At 42.2% G+C, this 20,074-nt stretch overlaps 1 protein-coding gene across 3 annotated transcripts in view; it reads right to left on the reverse strand.

The window, feature by feature from the left end:
- CTNND2 (catenin delta 2) overlaps nucleotides 1-20,074 on the reverse strand; it is an 829,794-nt gene that overhangs the window by 344,969 nt on the left and 464,751 nt on the right. For all 3 annotated transcript variants that reach the window (XM_033110744.1, XM_033110743.1, XM_033110745.1), the window contains one exon: nucleotides 5,152-5,346. In XM_033110744.1, coding sequence (XP_032966635.1) covers nucleotides 5,152-5,346 — 195 coding nt within the window. The remainder of the gene's footprint in view (nucleotides 1-5,151; nucleotides 5,347-20,074) is intronic.

The raw sequence follows: 20,074 nt of genomic DNA on the forward strand, positions 1-20,074 counted from the left end.
TCTGGAAGCTCTTCTTGGTTTGAAGATGATATTTATCATTGGGTTCATTAAAAATTTCCAATTGGGTAATAATATGTCCCTGACTTTTTCGATAAAAAGGGTAAAAATTTTAACTAAGACTTTATGGAGAATCTAATTTGACTTTCTCTAATGGGAAGCAATCATTTTTACAGTTTGAAGTAACAGCATTTCGTTAAGTAATAGAATGCTAATATTCCACATTTTGGTGGGATCAAATAATGATTTTAATTGAAAATGTTATTTACATATTATTGAAGAATAGTAATAAAATTTGATGACTATGAAGCTTCTTTGGAATCCTCCTATGACATTACCAAGCACTGGCTATTACTGCAGAGGATTAAGGGTGTTTTTAAATACTTTCTTCACACATGCAATATTTTCACCAGATTTTCTTTTTATGTTGCCGTACTTGTCAACCTCATAAAGATATTTAGCATGTTTTCTCCTTGCAACGTATCTACGATAATTCACTCTTTATTACAAGTTGACATTTTCATCACAGGAAGCTTGTTTTCTCCACTCACTTAGAATCACATTTATCCAAAAGGAAACTCACGTGTCTATCATGGTAGCAGATGTTGGCCATTTTCACTAGTTTAAAAAGATGTGTTTGGGGGGTTGTCAGAGTCAAGTGTTCGTGTTAATCAAATGACTCCTAAGTTGATAGTCATTGACGTGTTTTGAGTTTGAAATAAAAATCTGTGTTATTCAGTTTCTGCCTAATAGACTTTACCATAAGCAAATTCACGAGGCTCACGCATTCCTCGTCTGGCTGTATTCATTTCATTGCATAATCTCTGGTTTTGACAAGTCTAAACCCAGATGAAAGGTACGTTTTATTCAAACAGACATCCTAGTTAAAAGTGCCTCTTTACATTTTCACTGTGCAAGATACAGCCTCAGAGGTTAGGCTGCTCATCCCATTAAAGCGCGTGGGGACACTCACGTCATCATCCGATGCACCGGCCTGCTTTTTCTGGGGCCGTTCACACAATTCTGTCTCTCTTCCTGGGGAGTAGGTATTAAGGGCATCCAGTCTGCTCTGTCTCCCTCTCTCCCCACTTACTGGCCCCACATGAGGGAGTGGCTGTCACATCTGGTAAGAGGATGCTCTCTGGGAAGCCCTGTTGACCAGGGACCAGTGCTGACTCTGGTTTTTACCTGAATCAGGTGAATTTTACCTTCTCTCAGGCTGCCAGATCTCTGGGGCTATGATGCGGGCTGGCTACTGTCTCCAGCCTGCACGTGGGCAGGTGCTCAACTTTCTCTCTGACTCCCTACTACCATGTTTCCCCGAAAATAAGACCTAGCCGGGCCATCAGCTCTAATGCGCCTTTTGAAGCAAAAATTAATATAAGACTTGGTATTATATTATATTATACCCAGTTATATTATATTATATTATATTATATTATATTATATTATATTATATTATATTAAAATAAGACTGGGTCTTATATTAATTTTTGCTCCAAAAGACGCATTAGCGCTGATGGTCTGGCTAGGTCTTATCTTCGGGCAAACATGATAAGAGCACCTCTGGGCCCAGGGAGGGGAGAGGGCCGTCTTCAGAGCCCACTCCCTTTTGTTGGGCCTGGGTTGGGAAGAGCTCTGCATTTCTTGTCTTGCAGTGGCTGGGGGGCCTGAGCCTGAAGTGTCACAGTTAGGTTGTCTTCAATTTTGTCAGAAATATTCATTTAGCTCTAAGATACTGCCTTTCACTACCAGTTCCTTTGCATGTTTATGACTTTCTGTAATATGAAACTGAACACGCTCATGGACAAGAACAGATTTAAGCTTCTCTGGATCTGCCAGTGCATCTAGCACTTGCAGTGTCTTCAACAGATATTAGTTGGTTAACAGGATACAGGAAACCATGGAGTGCTACAGATGAAAACAAATGTGTACTTATTTTGTTTTTACATTTTTACAAAAGCACAGTCATACAACCGAGATGACTGTTAAGAGCCCAGGTTCCAGGGTGAGACTGCCTGAGTGTGAAGGCGTAAAGTTTGGCTTCTACAACCTGTGTGACCTTAGGCAAATTACTCAACCTCTCTGTGCCTCAGGATTCTGACCTGTAAAGTGAGCATCATAACAGTACCCACGTCACAGGGTGGTCTCGGGATTCATAGCATATTCGAAGCATTTAGAACAGTGCCTCCAAGTTGCAATGTGCTGAACACTTTTTGTCATCCTGTCTCGCTTGCTTGATACGATGGCACCATGTAGTAATTCCCTAATTGCTTAGGCAAGTCCACTTGTCTTCATTCCCCAGTGCTGCCTCCTTGAAGAGGGATGACTGGCCTTCAGTTCCCCTGCCGGCCTCACTCTCTCTGAAGTCTTACCTGGAAATGCCTTAGGAGTGAAACTGAAGGAACTCCAGCCAGTGAACTGTTACTTAACAGGGCACAGGTAAGACTGCTTGCTCATGCCACTCAGCCACCAATCGGAGCCCAAAGCCAGTGGATCCTGAATACTTCCAGTCTAACGGGCCTCATGAGAACATGTCCTCTTTTGCTAAGGATGTAGGGTATTTGCTCTGGCCCTGGAAGCCTATTCAAGGTCTGTGCCAGTGGTCTCCAGTGTGGGGTGTGCAATACAGTAGGGTTGAAAATGTCCCCTTGGATATGGGAAAGCCATCTTACGATGTTTCTTTATATCAACTTTTAATCTTGATTTTTTACTAGATATATTTTACTAATGTATAATATGCATATAATTTATAAGTAAAAGACATATCCACATTAAAGGTATTTTCTCAGCTATGTGGGTTCTGATTGAGAAAGTTCCTGGAGTTGCAGGGTTAGCTGGGAAAGTGTAAGGATTTCAAATGAAATGAATTAAGTGTAGAAATAGGGAGTAACCTGGGTAGGTGGTGCAGGGAAGAGAGCCTGTGGCTTTATGCTTAGGAGCTGGAAAGAGGTGGCTTCTCCCCACCTGTCACCCAAAGAGGCCATCCATGCACTTCTGGAAATTTCCATAGTGTTGCATGAATCAGCAAATTTCCTCAAAAGTGCCTCAAGTTCCAAGGTGCAGGCTGGGATGGGGTCTAGGACATCCGGGTGTCACACCCTTAGCAGATCTCTGCCACGGCAGAGATTTTTGTTACTGGGAAAAGCCCAGGGAAACAGGTTTCCCCTTTCGAAAGGACACTTTTAAGTGTCTCTTTGGAGGACACTGCTCCCTCCCCTCCTGGAGGCAACAAAGAAAAACACCTCTTCACCCACTCAGCATGGTTCTCCACTGATGGCTTAGAGCAGGGGTCCACCAACTTTCTCTAAAGGGCGAGAGAGTGGATATTCTCAGCTGTACCGACCATCTAGTATCTGTCACAACCACTCAACTCGGCCACTGTAGTGGGAAAGTAGCCACACACCTCACATGAGTGGGTGAGGCTGTATTCCAGTAATTTTACAGACACTGAAATTTGCGTTCCTATAATTTTTACATATCACAAAATAGTACCCATCTTTTGATCATAAATCATTTAAAAATGTAATAATCATTCTTAGCTCACCAGTGCTACTGAAACAGGTGGCTAGCTAGATTTGGCCCACGAGCCACTGTGAGCCGACCCCTGGCTTAGAGAAAACTCTCCAGTTTTGTTTATTTTTGGAAAAGTATGAATGTCTTCTGTCTCAATTTGACATAGGTGGAGGAAGTATTTTTTTTTTCTTATTGTAGCTCATTTTTCATTAACCTGCCAGAAGTTTATTAACAAGATAATTCTAAGAGCCTATGAATGCGGAACAGAATCAACAGAATCCCTTTTGTTGTCAGGTTTTAGTCAAATTAGATATTGAACGTTCCTGAGGTTGTTATCTTTGTCTTTTCTAAGGGATGCATGGAAATCAAATTACCTTAGTTAATAATATGCAACAAACTAAATGTTAAAATAGCCCAACCACAGACAGGCGGGGATCTAAGTAAGGTGCTAAATGTGAGAAATTCTGACAGAAGAATAAATGGGTATTCTTTTTCATCTAAGCCAAATACCAAATATATGTTATTAGCATTGGATGGCATTTACGATGTCAAAAATAAAATAAAGACTATTTTGTGCCTCTTTCCCTATGATGCAGTGAATATTGAAATGCAAATATCAATAATCAACTATAAAAGCAACTTAGCTGGCCTGGACTTCCAAACGTGTAATTTAGTATCATAATGCCATTTAACAAAATTGCTATGCTCTACTTCCTGGTAACTAGAAGTTACAACAGTCTGAAGGTGCAAAGCCCTGTGTGCCAAGTCCTAGACCAATCAGAAAGGAACGAGAGAGCACCACTGTCTGCAAATCAGCTACATAATACTTTCTAAGTTTACTTAGCAATGTGACACTTTATAAGTGCAATTCTCAACATTTTCTTAATTATATTGATTTTGTAGTTAAGGTAAGTGTTCTCCAGCACATTTAATCATGACATTTGACTAGTTATTTTGCAAATGGCTACATGTTCTGGCAAAACACTTGTGTTTTTCATGCGGCCTATGGTGAGATTCAATTCAAAATTTTTATTTAATCCAGGAGAGCTATATAGTTGATTGAATCATATACAATGGCCAATATCCTTTAAATAATAATTTCATATGATTCAACCTAACAGTGGGTATGAAATAATATACAAAATATGCCACATTTTCAGTAAATATGTTTCTTCTCCAAGCTTGCCAAATAAGTTATATAGCATTAGAAAACACTTATCAGAATTGGGCATATGCCTTTTATGTCCTATATAATGCCTGTGCTTTCTTAGAGTACTTATATTCATAAAATACATTACTAACATTGTCCAAAAAAGTAGTAGTGCCTCCTTCAATTTGCCGGTTTGACAAAGTAAATTTACAACCCCCGTGGTACTTCTTTCATTCACAATATACTCAGGGAGCTAACCTGGAGTCAGATTTGGTTTCTGCCATCATCACAGACATTAATGATAGAAGCGGGTCTTAATGCTTGTGGGGAGAGAGGACACGGACAGACACACGGACGGACACACACACACACACACACACACACACACACACACACACACACCCTCCTTTTACAACGGAGCATAGGGAAGTTCCCCACCATACCCACCGACCTCGGACAGGCCACCGAGTGGGGTCCTGAATACACACCTGTGCTCGTGCGGTAGGTGCCGGTGTGTGCTGGCGGCAGAGGGTCCCCCTGACTCTGGCTGAGACTCCTCATGGGGGGCTTCTGATAGACGCGGTCTTCATAGATGGGGTCTATGTGGTGCTCGGGGGACTGCAAGGCCCGCAGCTCCGGGCCCAGGTGGCCGTGTTGGCTGCTGTACGAGGCCCGGGACCCCGCTGAAATAGAGGAACAGGAGACATCAGGCCCGACCAACACTCACACAGAACTTGTTTTACCAATGATGTACAAAAACATATATATATATATATATATATATATATATATATATATATATACGTTTTTGACAGAAATGTTGACAGCTGCAGAAAATACAATAAATAACGAACTGGCAGCAATACGTCAAGTTAATCAGCTTATCAGCATCACCCAGCTGCCTTGATTTGCTCCCAAAGCTGATCTCCCTATGAGGATGATAATGATTGTGAGATCAATCCGCGCCGAACAGGGCCAGCCAAACACCATTTTCCTCAGCCGAACGAATGTCCCTGTCTTCCTCACAAAAGGGGCCACGCACACAGTCAAACCTAAACACCTCCTATTATCCCGCAGTTCTTGCACCTTCAACTTGACAACAGAAATGATTAAAGTCACGAGCAAATGAATAAGCCACGATGACAAGCCATCCTGATGTCATTCCTGAAAAGTGAACCGGAGTCTGTTCCCATCAGCAGTTTTTCCCTGGACCATGAATGAACCCACATGTTCAGACTTAAAACAGCCTAAGTCCCCGAGGGAAGCAGGTTCTACAGAAAAGGGTTTTCGAGTTATATTTTCCCTTATTCTTACCCTCCAAATCGAAGCATCAGCATTTAGTCTACCTTCCTGTGAAGAAGGTACAAATGCTGGTGAATAATTGTTGTAATTGGTAAATTGACGCTACACATCACTTGCCTTGTGGTCCTTGCAAATTATGTGTCATTTCGTTGCACTTTATAGAAAGAGGTGTGGCTTTGAAGCAATGCTGTGGACCAGGAAACCTCAGCACATGGGGAAATAATATTTTATGAGTGTAAGAGGTTGAGCTGACACAAGGAAAGGAAAATGTTGGTTGAGAGCTAATATTTCGTTGGAGTCAGAAGTGCCAGAAGAATCACCTCCAGTGAGGCAGAGGACAGGTAAGGACAAAGCCAATGAAGGGCAAGGAGGACCAAGGAGAGAAGGTTACCTAACAACGGTGAGTAGAGAACACGAGAGAACAAAACGGGGCTGAGCTGATTTTAGGAAAGACCCTTCAGCTAAGTCACCAACGCTGATATCCACGTGCCATGCTGGGATTTGACTGTCAGCTGCCTTTGAACAGCCCCTGTTCGGGCTTCTCCATCCCAGCCTGACGCAACAGGGTGCTGGAAGTCCTCGACTTTGGTGGGTCTGTGGACAGCTTTATCTGTGCTGCTCACCCAAGGCTGTCCCTGGTGGCCACATTTAAAGCCCAGATCTTCAAAGCGCAATGATTAGGCTCTTTCTTCAGGATCATCTAACCACCAGGATTTTAATATTCTTGTCTAGCATATTTGAGAAAATGTCATTCAAAAGCGTTGAGATTGCCAACAGATAAATGTCTAACTATTTTACACAGGCTGCTTTCAATGTAAATGAACAGGAAACAGGATTTTTGAATGACTGGAACAGTGCTGAGAAATCTCTGAATTGGGTTAAGAAAAAAAATCCCGGGATGTTTTGAGGAATGAACAGGGCAGGCAAGTTCTCCACCTTTTCTTTTGCTCGTCTTTAAATCACCCTGATTTAGATAGCACTCAGATGCACGATCGGTCCAAAATAACTGTTTTGCATAATTGGGTTCACTGCATCTGATTCATCACATGCCAACATCACACTGAATATTATTTCACGCTCATAATTTCCAGGAACATATTCTAAATATGATATTCCCTGAGTTCCTGCCATCAATTCTTCTTACTTCTGGAGGCTGTGATAATATTGCTAAGGACTGACAAATGTAAAAGAACACCGTCATTACAATCGACGCTGAACCATGTGGGGGTTAGGAGCGCTGACCCCCACAGAGCTGAAAATTCCTGTGTAACGTTTGTCTCTCCCAAAACTTAACTCCCAATCGCTTACTGTTGATCGCAAGCCGTACCGATAGCATAAACAGTCACCTAACACATTTATATATTATTTGTATGATAGACGGTATTCTTACGATAAAGTAAGCTAGAGAAAAGAAAACGTGATTCACAAAATCATGAGAGAAAATGCGTTTACAGCACTGTAAAACCGTAAAGTTTATGTCGCCCATTTACAGGATGAAACAAATCTGTGTATAAGTGTGTATCTAAATGTGGTATAGTTACACAAAAGTTACCCATTGCTGGTAGATTTAGAAAGGTAACTGTATCACCAATCCTTGATTCTAAGCCTCTAAAAACATCTAATGATGAGAAATGAAAGGACCTGCGGCTCTTTTAGTGATGACATGATCTGAAGGCGTGTGTGAAAATCCTCTTATTTTAAACACTTACTGGGCATTAAGACATCTTTAATAGAGTGCCATGAGTCAGATGTTAATGACCAACGGTCCTAGGCGAGGGGCAACAATCTTACTTAAGGTCTATCTCTGTGGATATCACAATTCCTAGGTGCTGGTATTAAGAAAAAATACAATTATTAAATATTTGAATAGTATACTACATTTTTTTATTATCGTGTTCTTGATAAACCTGTGTTTATCAAGCTCACGGTGTTTTCCTGTGGACACATTTGTGCAAAACACATTTGCACAGTTAAGCACTATGCATGGCACTCAATAAGATAAGCCTTTTTAAAAGGAGCATCGTTTATACTTTTTATCCATTAGATCAGGTTTCGATTGCTCACAGGTGGGCACAGTTAATTGGCAAAAGAAACAGAACTACCATGTTTCCCCGAAAATAAGACCGAGTCTTAAATCGTATTTCCCCCGAAATAAGACTGGGTCTTATATTAATTTTTGCTCCAAAAGATGCATTAGGACGTATTTTCAGGGGATGTCTTATTTTTTCATATACAACAATCTACATTTATTCAAATACAGTCATGTCATCTTCTTCTGGAACATTGTCATAATGTACTAAATGCGTTCATCTGGCTGACGATCTTAACTGGGGCTTATGTTTGGGGTAGGTCATATTTTCGGGGAAACACGGAATGAAAAAGAAAAGAAGCAAGGAATCAGAAGTCAAGAGTGCAAGTTCTGGAATTCATGCCTTTTACCACTTGTGCTCAAGAAAGAACCTATCAGAACCATACTAATAAGATCCATTTTATTTTGGGCCATTTCAAGAAAAAATTCTCACACACCCTCTTCTGGGAATATGCTCCAAAATGTCATAAGGTGGTGTGCACATATGCTGATTCAAAGAAGAAAATGCTGGAGAAACTGACTTGGTCCAAAATGCCACAGATGTCCAGGACAGTCATGTTGATGAAGTCTCTCCTTGACCAAACCGAGGGTGCAGAACTGCAGTGACAAAGTGCAATGGAAACATGGACGGGCCAACGAGAAGGAGGAAAGCAGACGCCCCAGCCCAGCCTGACTGCAGCAAAGGCTTCCCCACCATTGCAGACAGAGGTCGTGTAATACCTGTGTCTGGATGGCGTTTTACGACCATTTTCCACAACAGTGCTTACAGAGTCCGACACCAACACGGCAATGTTGTCATATGGTTTTACTTTTCCTACTCCTTCCCTTCACAAAACAAAGTTTGGTCTACTGAGCTCAGGAACTGGCAATTTTCACCTGTACGGTGATTCTGAAGTCAATGAGTTTGAAGATTCATGTCTGAAACATGAATGCTTGGCTTACAGTCTGAGAGCGGTTGTGACTCAAGAGGGCCACAGGTTACTGTGACAGCCCCATGGGTCCTCTGTGCAGGCCACGCCTCCTGCAGGTCCAGGAGCCCTAGAGGATGGGGCGAAGCTGCAAACTGATGTACTAGAGGGCCCGAGACAGTTGCTGTACAAGAGCTACCATTTGTCATAAGACCCCAGTCACCTGCTCACTACTGCTAGGGCTAATTCGGATGGATGCTCAAATGGCTCAGAACCCAAGCCACTCCTGGACACTCAGCTGTGGCATTGGTGGTGGGAGGAGAGAGGAAAGGGTTCAGTCCTGTGGCAGAGGGGGAGCCGTGAGCTCCAGGGGCTCAGAGGCATGGACACACTGGACCCCTGGAGAGTGGGGGGGCTCTAGACCTGGGACGTCCCCTGGTTCTGTGAGGGCACCTTGACTTCTGCACCACCATTTACATGAGCAACTAACTCCTATGTAGGAGCTAGAGGGCATGGCTCACCATCAAATTCTGCACACGAACAGTGGCTTGATGAGTGTAGGTGTACAGTGCTCAACAGCTTGAAGTAAAAAAAAATAGCATATAAAGTAGGAATTCTACTGCTGTTTCTTGAGTCAATTTTGCCTACACAATCTGCAATAAGAACACAGGATTTGGGCCTCAGATATGTGTCTCACCAGGTGGGTGAATCAGGCAAGTCACTGAAGCTCTCTGAGCCCTTGTTTCCTTGTGCAGAAATACAGACGACAATACATGCATTCGTACACCATGAAACTGTGGGAGGGGAGCGTGATCGCGCAGGAAAGTGCTCTCCAACTGCTGAAACAACTTAGGACAGGTATTCTCACGTCATTCAATCTTAGGGTCAAGGAGTTATGTCATCTCATGAAAATACATCTTTTCATTGGAACAAAACAAATGCCTGTTAACATAAACTACCAAAATATCAAAAACAACTTAGAGATTTAGTTTTGAAATATTGTAAATGGCAAAATTTTTGATACTTTTGTAAAATATTGCAAAATGTAAATCTTACAGTTTTCTTAAAAAGAAAATAGTGTTGCTTTGTAATGGATAATTGGAAAGCATGCAGGAATGAATCAAGTCCAAAAGGGACAGAATTATTTACAATGACCAAGAAAAGGTAGAATCCTTTCTAGAAAGGGATATGGCATAAATTAAACCTGCAAAATGAAGATAACAAACATTTGCTAATCCAGTAGGAAGCCGGACCGCAGGGAGTTTTGACATGGTTAATGACGATGAAGCTGAAAGGGCTACAGCATCTCTCCCTGCCTTGCGTGTCTCGTCCCCACACATTTTCACTGGGTCAGAGAATCCAACAGGTGATAAGCAACATTTATCATTTTTCATCTGACCAGCAGCATGAACCATTTATCGTTTGTAGACTGTTCTGTAAATAAATGCCTACATGTCAGATCTTACGTGTACCATTTGTATGTACTACTTAATGCATATTGATCAATATATTCATTCATTCAACACATATTTACTGAGTGTCTGGGCAAGTTCCACAAGTTGAGGACACCATGGTGCTTATGACAGACCGGGTCCCTGGCCTTGGAAATACGCCAGTCTTCACAAGGAGGCAGGTACAGAGACAAAGGCACTGCAGGAAGATAAGGTAGTCCCTATTTCATCCATGTTGTGTTTTAAAAGAAATGCCAGTTAGTATATGCACTCTTTGTGAATTCACAGTACAATTGATTGCAAGAACCAAACAGTTATTTTCTGTGACACTCAAAATTTGACAATCACAGTAACTACATTTTTTATCAAAAGGATCTGAAATATTCAATGGAAGATCACACATAGACTCATAAGAATTGCACGACTGAAGATTCAGCTCAAATATGTATATGTATTATTCGACTTTTCATTCCTTAGAATATGATGAATTCTCAGATCTCTGTTTATTCCCCCAAAGAATCATCTGGGGGTTCTTTGAAATGCTGATTCCTGAATACAGCCCTCCAAAGATTCGGTTCTGTCTGGTGCATCCTAGTAGGGAGTGGCAATCTGCACTTAATGGGTACCCCCAAAACTCATAATTCTAGCTGGGTCAGACTGAGAGCCTCCCTGTCCCCTGTAGACAGAGGGGAGACAGGCATACTTGAAAGAAAGAAATATCTAATGTAGTACCACTCTCAATTTATCATTCCCTGCTTCCTTCAAATAATACTTACTACCAGGATACGCCACATTACTGAATAGACTGAAACAAATTCATTCTGTTTTTCATTAGGACCCATTCACAGTCTGTTGTTTCTGTATTATATAATTACCTTATCATTGACTATATTCCTTATGCTTTACTTTACATCCCCAGGACCACTTTATAACTACGAGTTTATGCTTCTTCATCCCTTTACTTTTTTCACCCTGTCCCCGACCCCCTCCCATCTGTCACCTAAATAAATCTAGTCCCCATCTAACACCATACATAATTACAATATTATTGACTATATTCCTTACGCTATACCCTACATCCCCATGACTACTGTGTAACAACCAATTTGTACTTCTTTGAGGTCTGCGTTTTTAACAAGTTTTTGTGCAATGCCTGATTTTCTGTATCAGGTGTGGGTGGGTCATTGCACAGACAATCCTGTATCCTGTGAACTCTTAGGACTTGTTCTAAAAATAACTTCAGTGTACCCACAATCATTCAAGTGAGAGACAGTGCGGACGGAAGCTGGTGAAAGCACGCTGAGAAAGACTTGACCCAGGCACCCCAAATCTCTCTCAGCTGAGACTGGGCAGAATAAGCTATTGGCAGGGGGTGGATTCTGAATTGTAATATCTTTGTACAGAAGGGCAGCAGAATTTGACTTCAGGCTTGTTACTAAAGTCTTTTGACAGTAACTTGTAAAATAGTTTTACCTGTGCATGTCATGTTTGACCTGGGAGGCGTCCCCTATTTAAATGTGCTCCTAACCCCATCTCCTCTCTTCTTTGGCAGCAGCGTCCTGGATGGAATGGACCAGGAGCTTGGCTCACCGATATCTTCTTATTGTCCTAATTACTGATTCAGAGCGATCTACGATTTGGCGCTTTATTAATTAGTCACTTGGCAGAGTTTTTTAACTGCCACTCTCATATTCTCTCTCCTTTATCAACAGATATTCTCCGTTATCAACAAGGCAGATGACATTCCGTGAGTGTCATTTCATTTCTCGACAGCTGCTTCTCAACACCCCAGCAGTGCAATCCCGGGACAGTACATCTGGAGTCTGGCTTCCAGACGTAATTGCTATGGATCATTATGGATATGTCCACGGAAAGAATCCAGAACAAGGTCTTCCTGACCCATCTCTTTTTGTTATATTGAGATACAAAGCAGGACAGACAGACAGGCGTCGGCTTCAAGGGACCACAGTTTCCATTTTGCTTTCTGGAATGTGGGCTGCTGTAGGAACTGAAGCTAAGTTTTCATTTGTGTGTATGTGTTTTTGCCCATCAAAGGGCACAGATGAAATTCTCCATGTCTGGACAGGGAGATGGGTTTTATCAGAAAAAACTTGGCTTTAGTGGGCATTTTCCTCCATAAATCGGTTCAAGTATTTTGAAACATCTGTGAACTAAGAAGTTTTGCATCTCGGCACCGTACACACAGGCCTTTTTACTCAGATTGGATTAGAGATGTAATAGAGAGGCTGCGCAAATTTCCTGTCCTTTCAAAAATTATAGATTTAGCTTCTAAAATGCAAACTTAAAACGCATTCTCTCTTCATCATTTTTCTACAACTTTATGTTTCACTGACACTCACGGAGTGGCCTTGGTGATGATTTCAGAAGAAAAAGACAACCTCAATCCTCAACATAATTTATGGGGGGGCAAATAGCAAATATATCGCTTCATGGATTAGCTGTTCTCTATATTTACATTTTAGAAAGTCTTTATATCAATACTGTATTAAGTTTTTATTATTAGACTCAACATCATATTTGGCGCATAATAAAAGAGTTTTGAGGAGAGAGGAATTATGTGTGTAACAAACAGTTCTGGGAAGGCTAAAATTTTTCCTTGAAATTTTTCTAACCACTTAAAAGCTTTACTATTTATATGTGTGTATTTTAGGATCCAATCAGTGACTGAATTATATTTAAATTATTATTATGGGAATACCAGTGATATTTATTAAAACATGAATTCTCTAATACACTGCACCACTGATGAGACCGATAGAGTTATGATTCTTTCATCCCAGTTTTCATCTGTTGTCTTTATCCAAAGAAGTTACTACTGAGCCAACAGCGGGTATGGTACGGCAGTGAAGTTAGTGATGTCTTTTTAGTACCGACATCGATTTGTGTTGACTCTTCCAATGCAAAACAAACACTACGTATTTGCAACAAGGCTGTCAAGGTGAAGGGGCTATTGGTGGCGGTGCCGACAACAACCAGTTGAGTCAGCCATGGAGGGGACTGTGGCGTTATCTGCTTCTAACCAGAGAAGACCTGAATGAATACCTGTGCGCGTGTGTGTGCCAGTGCGTATAGTGTTTCATTCTAGAGAGAAATGCATACTGACTTCCATTTTCTACATCAATTATTAAAAAGAAGCTTATCTTGTAAGGGGAATTCTGACTTATTTAACAGGGTGCCAGTCCATTCAAGGAGAGCTAAGACTGAAGCCAGAAACATTGGAAATGCAGGTATCATTCGAGGTTCAGGGTGGGTTCCCCCTGTGTAATGAAATAGCACTTGTGGGGCCAGGAAGCCAAGTAAGAAAAATCAACACTATGAAATCTGTTTGAAGATATTTACGTAGCAAGCCGGAATTTGAAGGGCTGCTCAAGTCCACTCAGTCAAATCAACAATGGTTTTCTTTGGGTTGCCTTTGCTGCCAAGTCTCTCTCCATGGGTTCCTGGGCAGGTCCTCAGTATTCAGACACCACAAAATAGGCGTTGTCTGTTTCTATGACCTCTCACTTCTTAGAACCTCTAGAGCTACATGGGGAGAGCTGCTGGCTCCACAGTAAGCCTATGACATTCCAGGACTGCTATGTAGGCCTCTGTTAGTACTGCCACTGAGAAGTAAAAAACACAGGAAGCCACTTTCCAAAGAGCTGGGAAACTCGGAGGTGAGACAGCAGGCATTTTATCTCACAGATTTGCAGTACCCACAGAGCCAAGCCTTTCTGGTGGCCAATGGTTACTTATTAATGTTTCACTCACTTTGGGGAGAACCTGGTCTCTCTGTGTGCATCCTTCTCTGTGTACTACAGATGACTTCCGGTTATCAATGGAAAACAACTCTTTCACCCACTCGTTACTTTACAAAGTAACTTACTTTACACTAAAAATACTTGTTGAATATCTACTAGCAAAGGCGTGGTGAGGGGTTCTGAAATATGCACGAGCCTCAGCTGCCCTTGGGGAGCCCATGTGCCCACTTAGTCAAATGCCTGCCTCTTTTAATGCAGGAAAAATTCAGGGTACTTTTTTCTTTGTATCAGTGTCAGTGCTTTGGGAATACACAACACAATAAATACCAACAGGGCCACTTGGGATTAGTACAGAGATTTTAGAGTTTTCACTTTAGTTATTCCACAACAAATGCAAAGTTATATGTACATGTGTATGTGTATGGGTATGCAAATGTACACATACAGATATGTGGGGGTGTATATAGTAATCTTTGTCATATACTTAGAATATATAAGTAAAAATTATGTCGTATGTAAAATATATACATTCTGTGTAACATGAAGTTAATATATAACAAACACTTTTGTATTAAAAATTACAAAATGCACCTTGGTTAAACAGTGGTGGGAAGGATTCTGATGGAGGCTTAGTTGCAAATTAACTCCACTTTGAGAGATTTCAAGTTATTATTTAAGGTTATTTGTATATTTACTAAAATAGTTGGTCTCTACATAATCCCTACTACTACTCTGATAAAAATGTTAAAAATGTTTCAAAGCCTCATATTTATTAAGACAGAGATACTGGGTAACTGTGATCACTGACCTGATGCTGACACTTAAAGTGAATGGCTGGCAGAGGCCTGTGTGCCCGAATTAACACCTGTGACTAAAGTGTATAAGCCCTGACAGGAGACCCAGGAATATTTCACCCTCAACACCCCGCTGACTTTAAGTTCAGAGGCGCAGAGGCTGGAGAGTGGGCAAAACCCACGGCTCGAGGTCAGACATTGGCCAGCCTTTCCCCATTGCTGGGTGCTGGGGACCCAGCCAGGAAGCCACAGTCTGCGCAGCCAACAGATGCAGGGCTGCGTGTGTCTCCGTATCCTTCTTCCCATCCTGTCAGTTCCTTCTCTGATTCAATATTATATGTAAAGGCAGTTTCCCATAGCTTCCTATTTCTACCCGTCATCTGTCCAACGTGCAGCACTACAGAAAGACGACAGATTCTCAGAGTTCAGTGCACAGTACCTGGCCCATTTCTCAATGAAGGGAAAGCCTGTGAGCTGGTTCATTTGTGGGGGCCCCAGAACCGGCCCCATGGTAATCTGTTTCTCTTCATACTTTCACCTACTCTCATCTTTCCTCCAATCTCTAATGTCTCAAATATTCATTCTCATACTCCTGGGATCTTTAACCCCAAGTGAAAAGAAGCTTATAAGACCTTCTAGAGAATTTATTGTTTCAAAGGAAAATCTCGATGCCCCTTATTTTATAAAAAACAAAACCAAGTGGATACAATCTCTACTCAGGAAGACCGTCATTATCTCCCCAGTGCCTCCTGAACGGGATCGGCTCAGGAGAGCAGCCCTCAGAACATTGTAGTCTTCAGCTCATGTACGACATGGGTGCCCAGCTCTGCCTTAAACCCGCCACGACACTTGTTCGTAACTACTGTGGAACCCATCCCTCCTGACCTGTACCTGTCTTCTCCTGTTTGCCCCTGTCACAGCTGCACTTTGTTAAACCCAAGCTCAAATGCGCCTCTGTCAAGGACCCTTTCCTGAGCCTCCTCAGGACGTGCCCCTCCCTGCCCTTGGTCCTGTCTGATAGCTTATGTCCTAACCACCTGGTGTTACATGCTACTTCTGAACTGATGTCACTCCCACTCTCCTTCCAGTCAAACGAGACCCCCGGAGTCAAGACTTTGTCTGAATTCCCAGTAGACCGTGGCTGGTATCAAGATTCTCCATAGTAACCATACTTCCAATTTATTGGGCTCTTTCAATGAGTGGGCGCAAGGATAAATAATTGGTAGGCATGATCTCCATCTCAGATGACCTTTATAATGACCCTGCACAATTGTTCTATCAGTATCCCACTATAAGACATACAAACAATCTCAGACGAGCCCCATTTTGTTCCCCCAACAGGCCAAGAACAATTGCACCTCAGGACCCTTGCACTGGTTGTTCCCTCCGCCTGGGGCATTCTTCCCCAGAGAACCAGACGGTTCCCTCTCTCCTTGCTTCAGGAGCTTGTTCAGTTGACACCTTATCATCGAGAGCTTCTTGGCCACCCGGTGCCTCTGACATCCCTGCTTCCTTTAGTCTCTCTCTCCATGGTTTTTCTCACCATCTAAGCAGATCATTACCTCCGAGAGAACAGGGGCGTAGGCCTCTATTGTTCACAGGTGCATGTCCAGCACCCAGAAGTGTGCCTGGCACAAAATGGGTGCTTAGCAAATATTTGCTGAGTTGAACCCAACTGTCTAACGTCACAGAGCTAGTAAGTAATGGAACCAGGATATGCACCTACATCTGTCAAGCCCTTGAAGTCACGCTCTAAACCACTGCCTTCTATATTTGCAGAACTCAATGGAATGCAACAACAATTCTTTCCTCTTCATCTGCAATGAAATCCATTACTGACTTATTCTTTGAATTGTTCTGTCCTTAGATATCAACTTACCCAGATTCTTCGGGACTTACGGCAACATTCATGACTGTCCACCTTCATGTGCTGAGGCCTCCTTTCCTTGCTGGCTAGCCTGCTGCCCCACTGTCTTTTTTTTTTTCCCGTTGGGACCTCTCTTCATTGCCTTGGGACTTGATTCTAGACGTAGCCATTGTTTTCTGGGTACCATATTTCCCTTATGTAGCTAGAATACACCCTCAAGTGCTGCAGCTTTCTAGGAAAGGGTGCACAGGAGATAGATTTTATAAACACTTGCAAGTCGGAAGATATGTGATCCTCCCTTCACAGAGGATGGATAATTTGGCTATATGCAGATTTTAGGTTGAAAACTATTTTCGCCCAGAATGTTAAGAGGACCACCGGATTGTTCTTTATCATCCAGTGTCACTACTGGAAGTCAGGTGGCATAATTTTATAAAATTTCATGACACAGAATATGAATTGTTTTCTATTCCAAGCATAGGGTATTTCCTATAGAGGCATAGGTCCCTCAGCTCCAAAGAATTTTTTTCTGTAGTAATTCATTGATAATTTGCTTTCTCCATTCTCTTTCTGGGACTCTAGTAATATGTTAGATGTCCTGGAGTTGTCCTTCAAGGCTCTTACTGTATTATCCTCATGCTTTCTGTCTCTTTCCCTTTATGTTCTACCTTCCAAGTGATTTCTGTGACTATTTTCCAGAAATTCTATCACAGTTTTAATTTAATATATTTTTACGGCTTAGAAAGATTTCCTTGTTCTTTGATCCTTTCATATATCATCCAGTTCTTAATAAACACAAGATCTTCTTTAATCCTTCTCAGTACAAAACCTAAAGTTTTTGCTTGTTTCTTTTAATCTCTTTTATTCTGTAAATAATTATCACTGTTTCTTCTGAGAGACAGTCATTTTTCTACTTTTTATGCTACTAATTCTCCCCAATACCTCAGGAATCCTTGCTAATTAATCAAATTTGAGGAAGAAAGAAACAGCATCTTCTTCTGCTACAATCTACATAGAAGTGCTTCCCATTGTGTGTCCCTGAATTTGTGACAGGGACAATGGGGCATTCAGGCTGGCAGTTTCCTTTAGAATGAGAAGGTGGGGGTGCAGCCCCAAACCCCTTACCAGGCCATCACCCCACATGCCTGTATGAAATAAACTTTATTGGGGTCACGGGCAGCCATAACCAAAGTCTAGGTTTCTTTAGGGGCACACATCTGTTCCTCACCTTGCAGGGAGGCACTGGCTACTTGGCACCATGTTGGCAGGAGATGGGCTGTGAGTGGGATGAGGCAGCCAACTGAGAAAGGACTCGAGCCCTGAGTTTCAACAGATCCCTTCATCTTTAGCCTCATCTCTCTCCCCAGGTCGCCACCTCTACTCTGACCCTTGAGCCTGTCCAAGAATTCGCTGAAGATGGCCAGTCCACCTCTGCGGGGCCGACAGAGCAAATTCTTGGGAAAAACATCTACATTTTAATTGCCTATCACGCCTATCTACTTTGCTTTCTAGGAAATTCCTAGAAAGACTTGCTTGTGGGTGACTGACACCCACCGAGTGGCCTCAGGCCTCCATCTCCTTGTCTCGTTTGTAATTTCATTCTCTGTTGAAATTCTGTACTTTAGTTTTCAGAGGGTCTGAGCTAGAGGGAGGCAATGAGTGGACAGAGTATGCCATCATGAACTGTTGTCCAAGACACATTTTCATTTTTCAAGTTTACATTTTCCCATTACATTAAAGCATGATCAAAATCATGAACTTATCAAAAACACTGGAAAGGCTTTGAATTTTACGTAAAGAAGCCACTTTCCTACAAAAGAACGAAAAAGACCGGTTTACCCCATTTTAACTAGCAAGGCTGCCATATAGTAGGAAGGGGGAGGTAGGTATTAATTTCTGTGAATTAACAAAAAAGAAAGACGTCAGAAATGCCTTTGGGGCCACCTCGCAGCCCAAATATTTTGTCCCAGATCCAGCCACTAACGTGCAGTGACAGGATGTGAAAACAGCCTCTCCCCGCTACGGTCTGACCTGGACACAACTGGACAGAAATGAGATATCAACCTAAGTGTGATTAGATACTGTTTAAAGTGACTTTCCAAGGGAACATCTGATGGCTATTTCTGAGAGTCCTGCGTCTCTACGCGATGAAGACTGTGAGACAGGGGTCAGCAAGCGAAAGTTGCTCAAGAGATTTCAGTCCACACACTCCCGGGAGGGAGAGCCTGGAAACAGCGGCTTACATGGGGCCACTGGGATACAGGCTCTCTGCCATAAAAGGGGTCCCAGAATTCTAGGCGGTAAACAGCTGACAAAATAGTCACTCTGATGGTGGAAGCAGGACAGGGTCAAGTGTGGGAATCGACCTGCATTCCCCAACTTTGTTGGGGTGCAGAATGCCAGGATGCACTGTGCAGAGACCTATATTAATTTCTGATCAAGAAGACAGCCTGTGCAGGGACATCTGAGGAGGGGGCAGCGGCTGAGGCCTGGCCAGTGTGGAACGCCATGGAGCTTCTGTGGTGGGGAGGGGTCTGGTTCCAAAATCCCTGGAAATTCCAGGGGCGAGTCAGCCTTAAGCACCTTTGAAAGAAGATTCAAGTGCTGATTGATTTTACAGGCTGATCACATTCTAATTAGTAAATCTAAACTAGTGTTTTTTTTGTGTGTGTGTGTGTGTGTGTATATATGTGTGTGTGTATATATATATTTATTTTTTATTTATTTTATTTTTTTTTACTTAAAGGTGAGCAGAAGGTTCATAAGAACTGATCAAGTGTTTGTCCCCAGACAGAGACAGATCAGCTTCAGGAAATGTAGTTTAAAGGAGCAGCGGCAGCCAGATATCTCATTGCATTGTGAGCGTATGTGTGTTAAACAAACTGGCTCATTATCTGAGGGCCTTCATGTTTCCTTTGAGAACCTGACATCGGAGATCACGAAGCTTTTATCTAGGATTAGGCTTTTCTTTTACTTTCTCAGAACAGGTGCACCTGGAAGCATTAGCAAGTCAGGGGACGGATCTGAAATCTCCAGATATTCGGAAGTTGGGGTTTATAGTACGTGATCCACTCAAAATGCTGAGTTTTATGTCCATTTGGCGGGAGTACACGATGGACAAGCCTTGACCAAATTCCTCTCCATATTAGGTCAATTTTATTGCAATCGTTGCTTAAGAATCTACATTTAATCCATCTCATTTTTACCTCAAAATGAGCTTGTGATGTTTGGCTGAACTG

The sequence above is a fragment of the Rhinolophus ferrumequinum genome, chromosome 7 (assembly GCF_004115265.2).
Source record: "Rhinolophus ferrumequinum isolate MPI-CBG mRhiFer1 chromosome 7, mRhiFer1_v1.p, whole genome shotgun sequence".
In the NCBI taxonomy this organism is placed as follows: Eukaryota; Metazoa; Chordata; class Mammalia; order Chiroptera; family Rhinolophidae; genus Rhinolophus; species Rhinolophus ferrumequinum.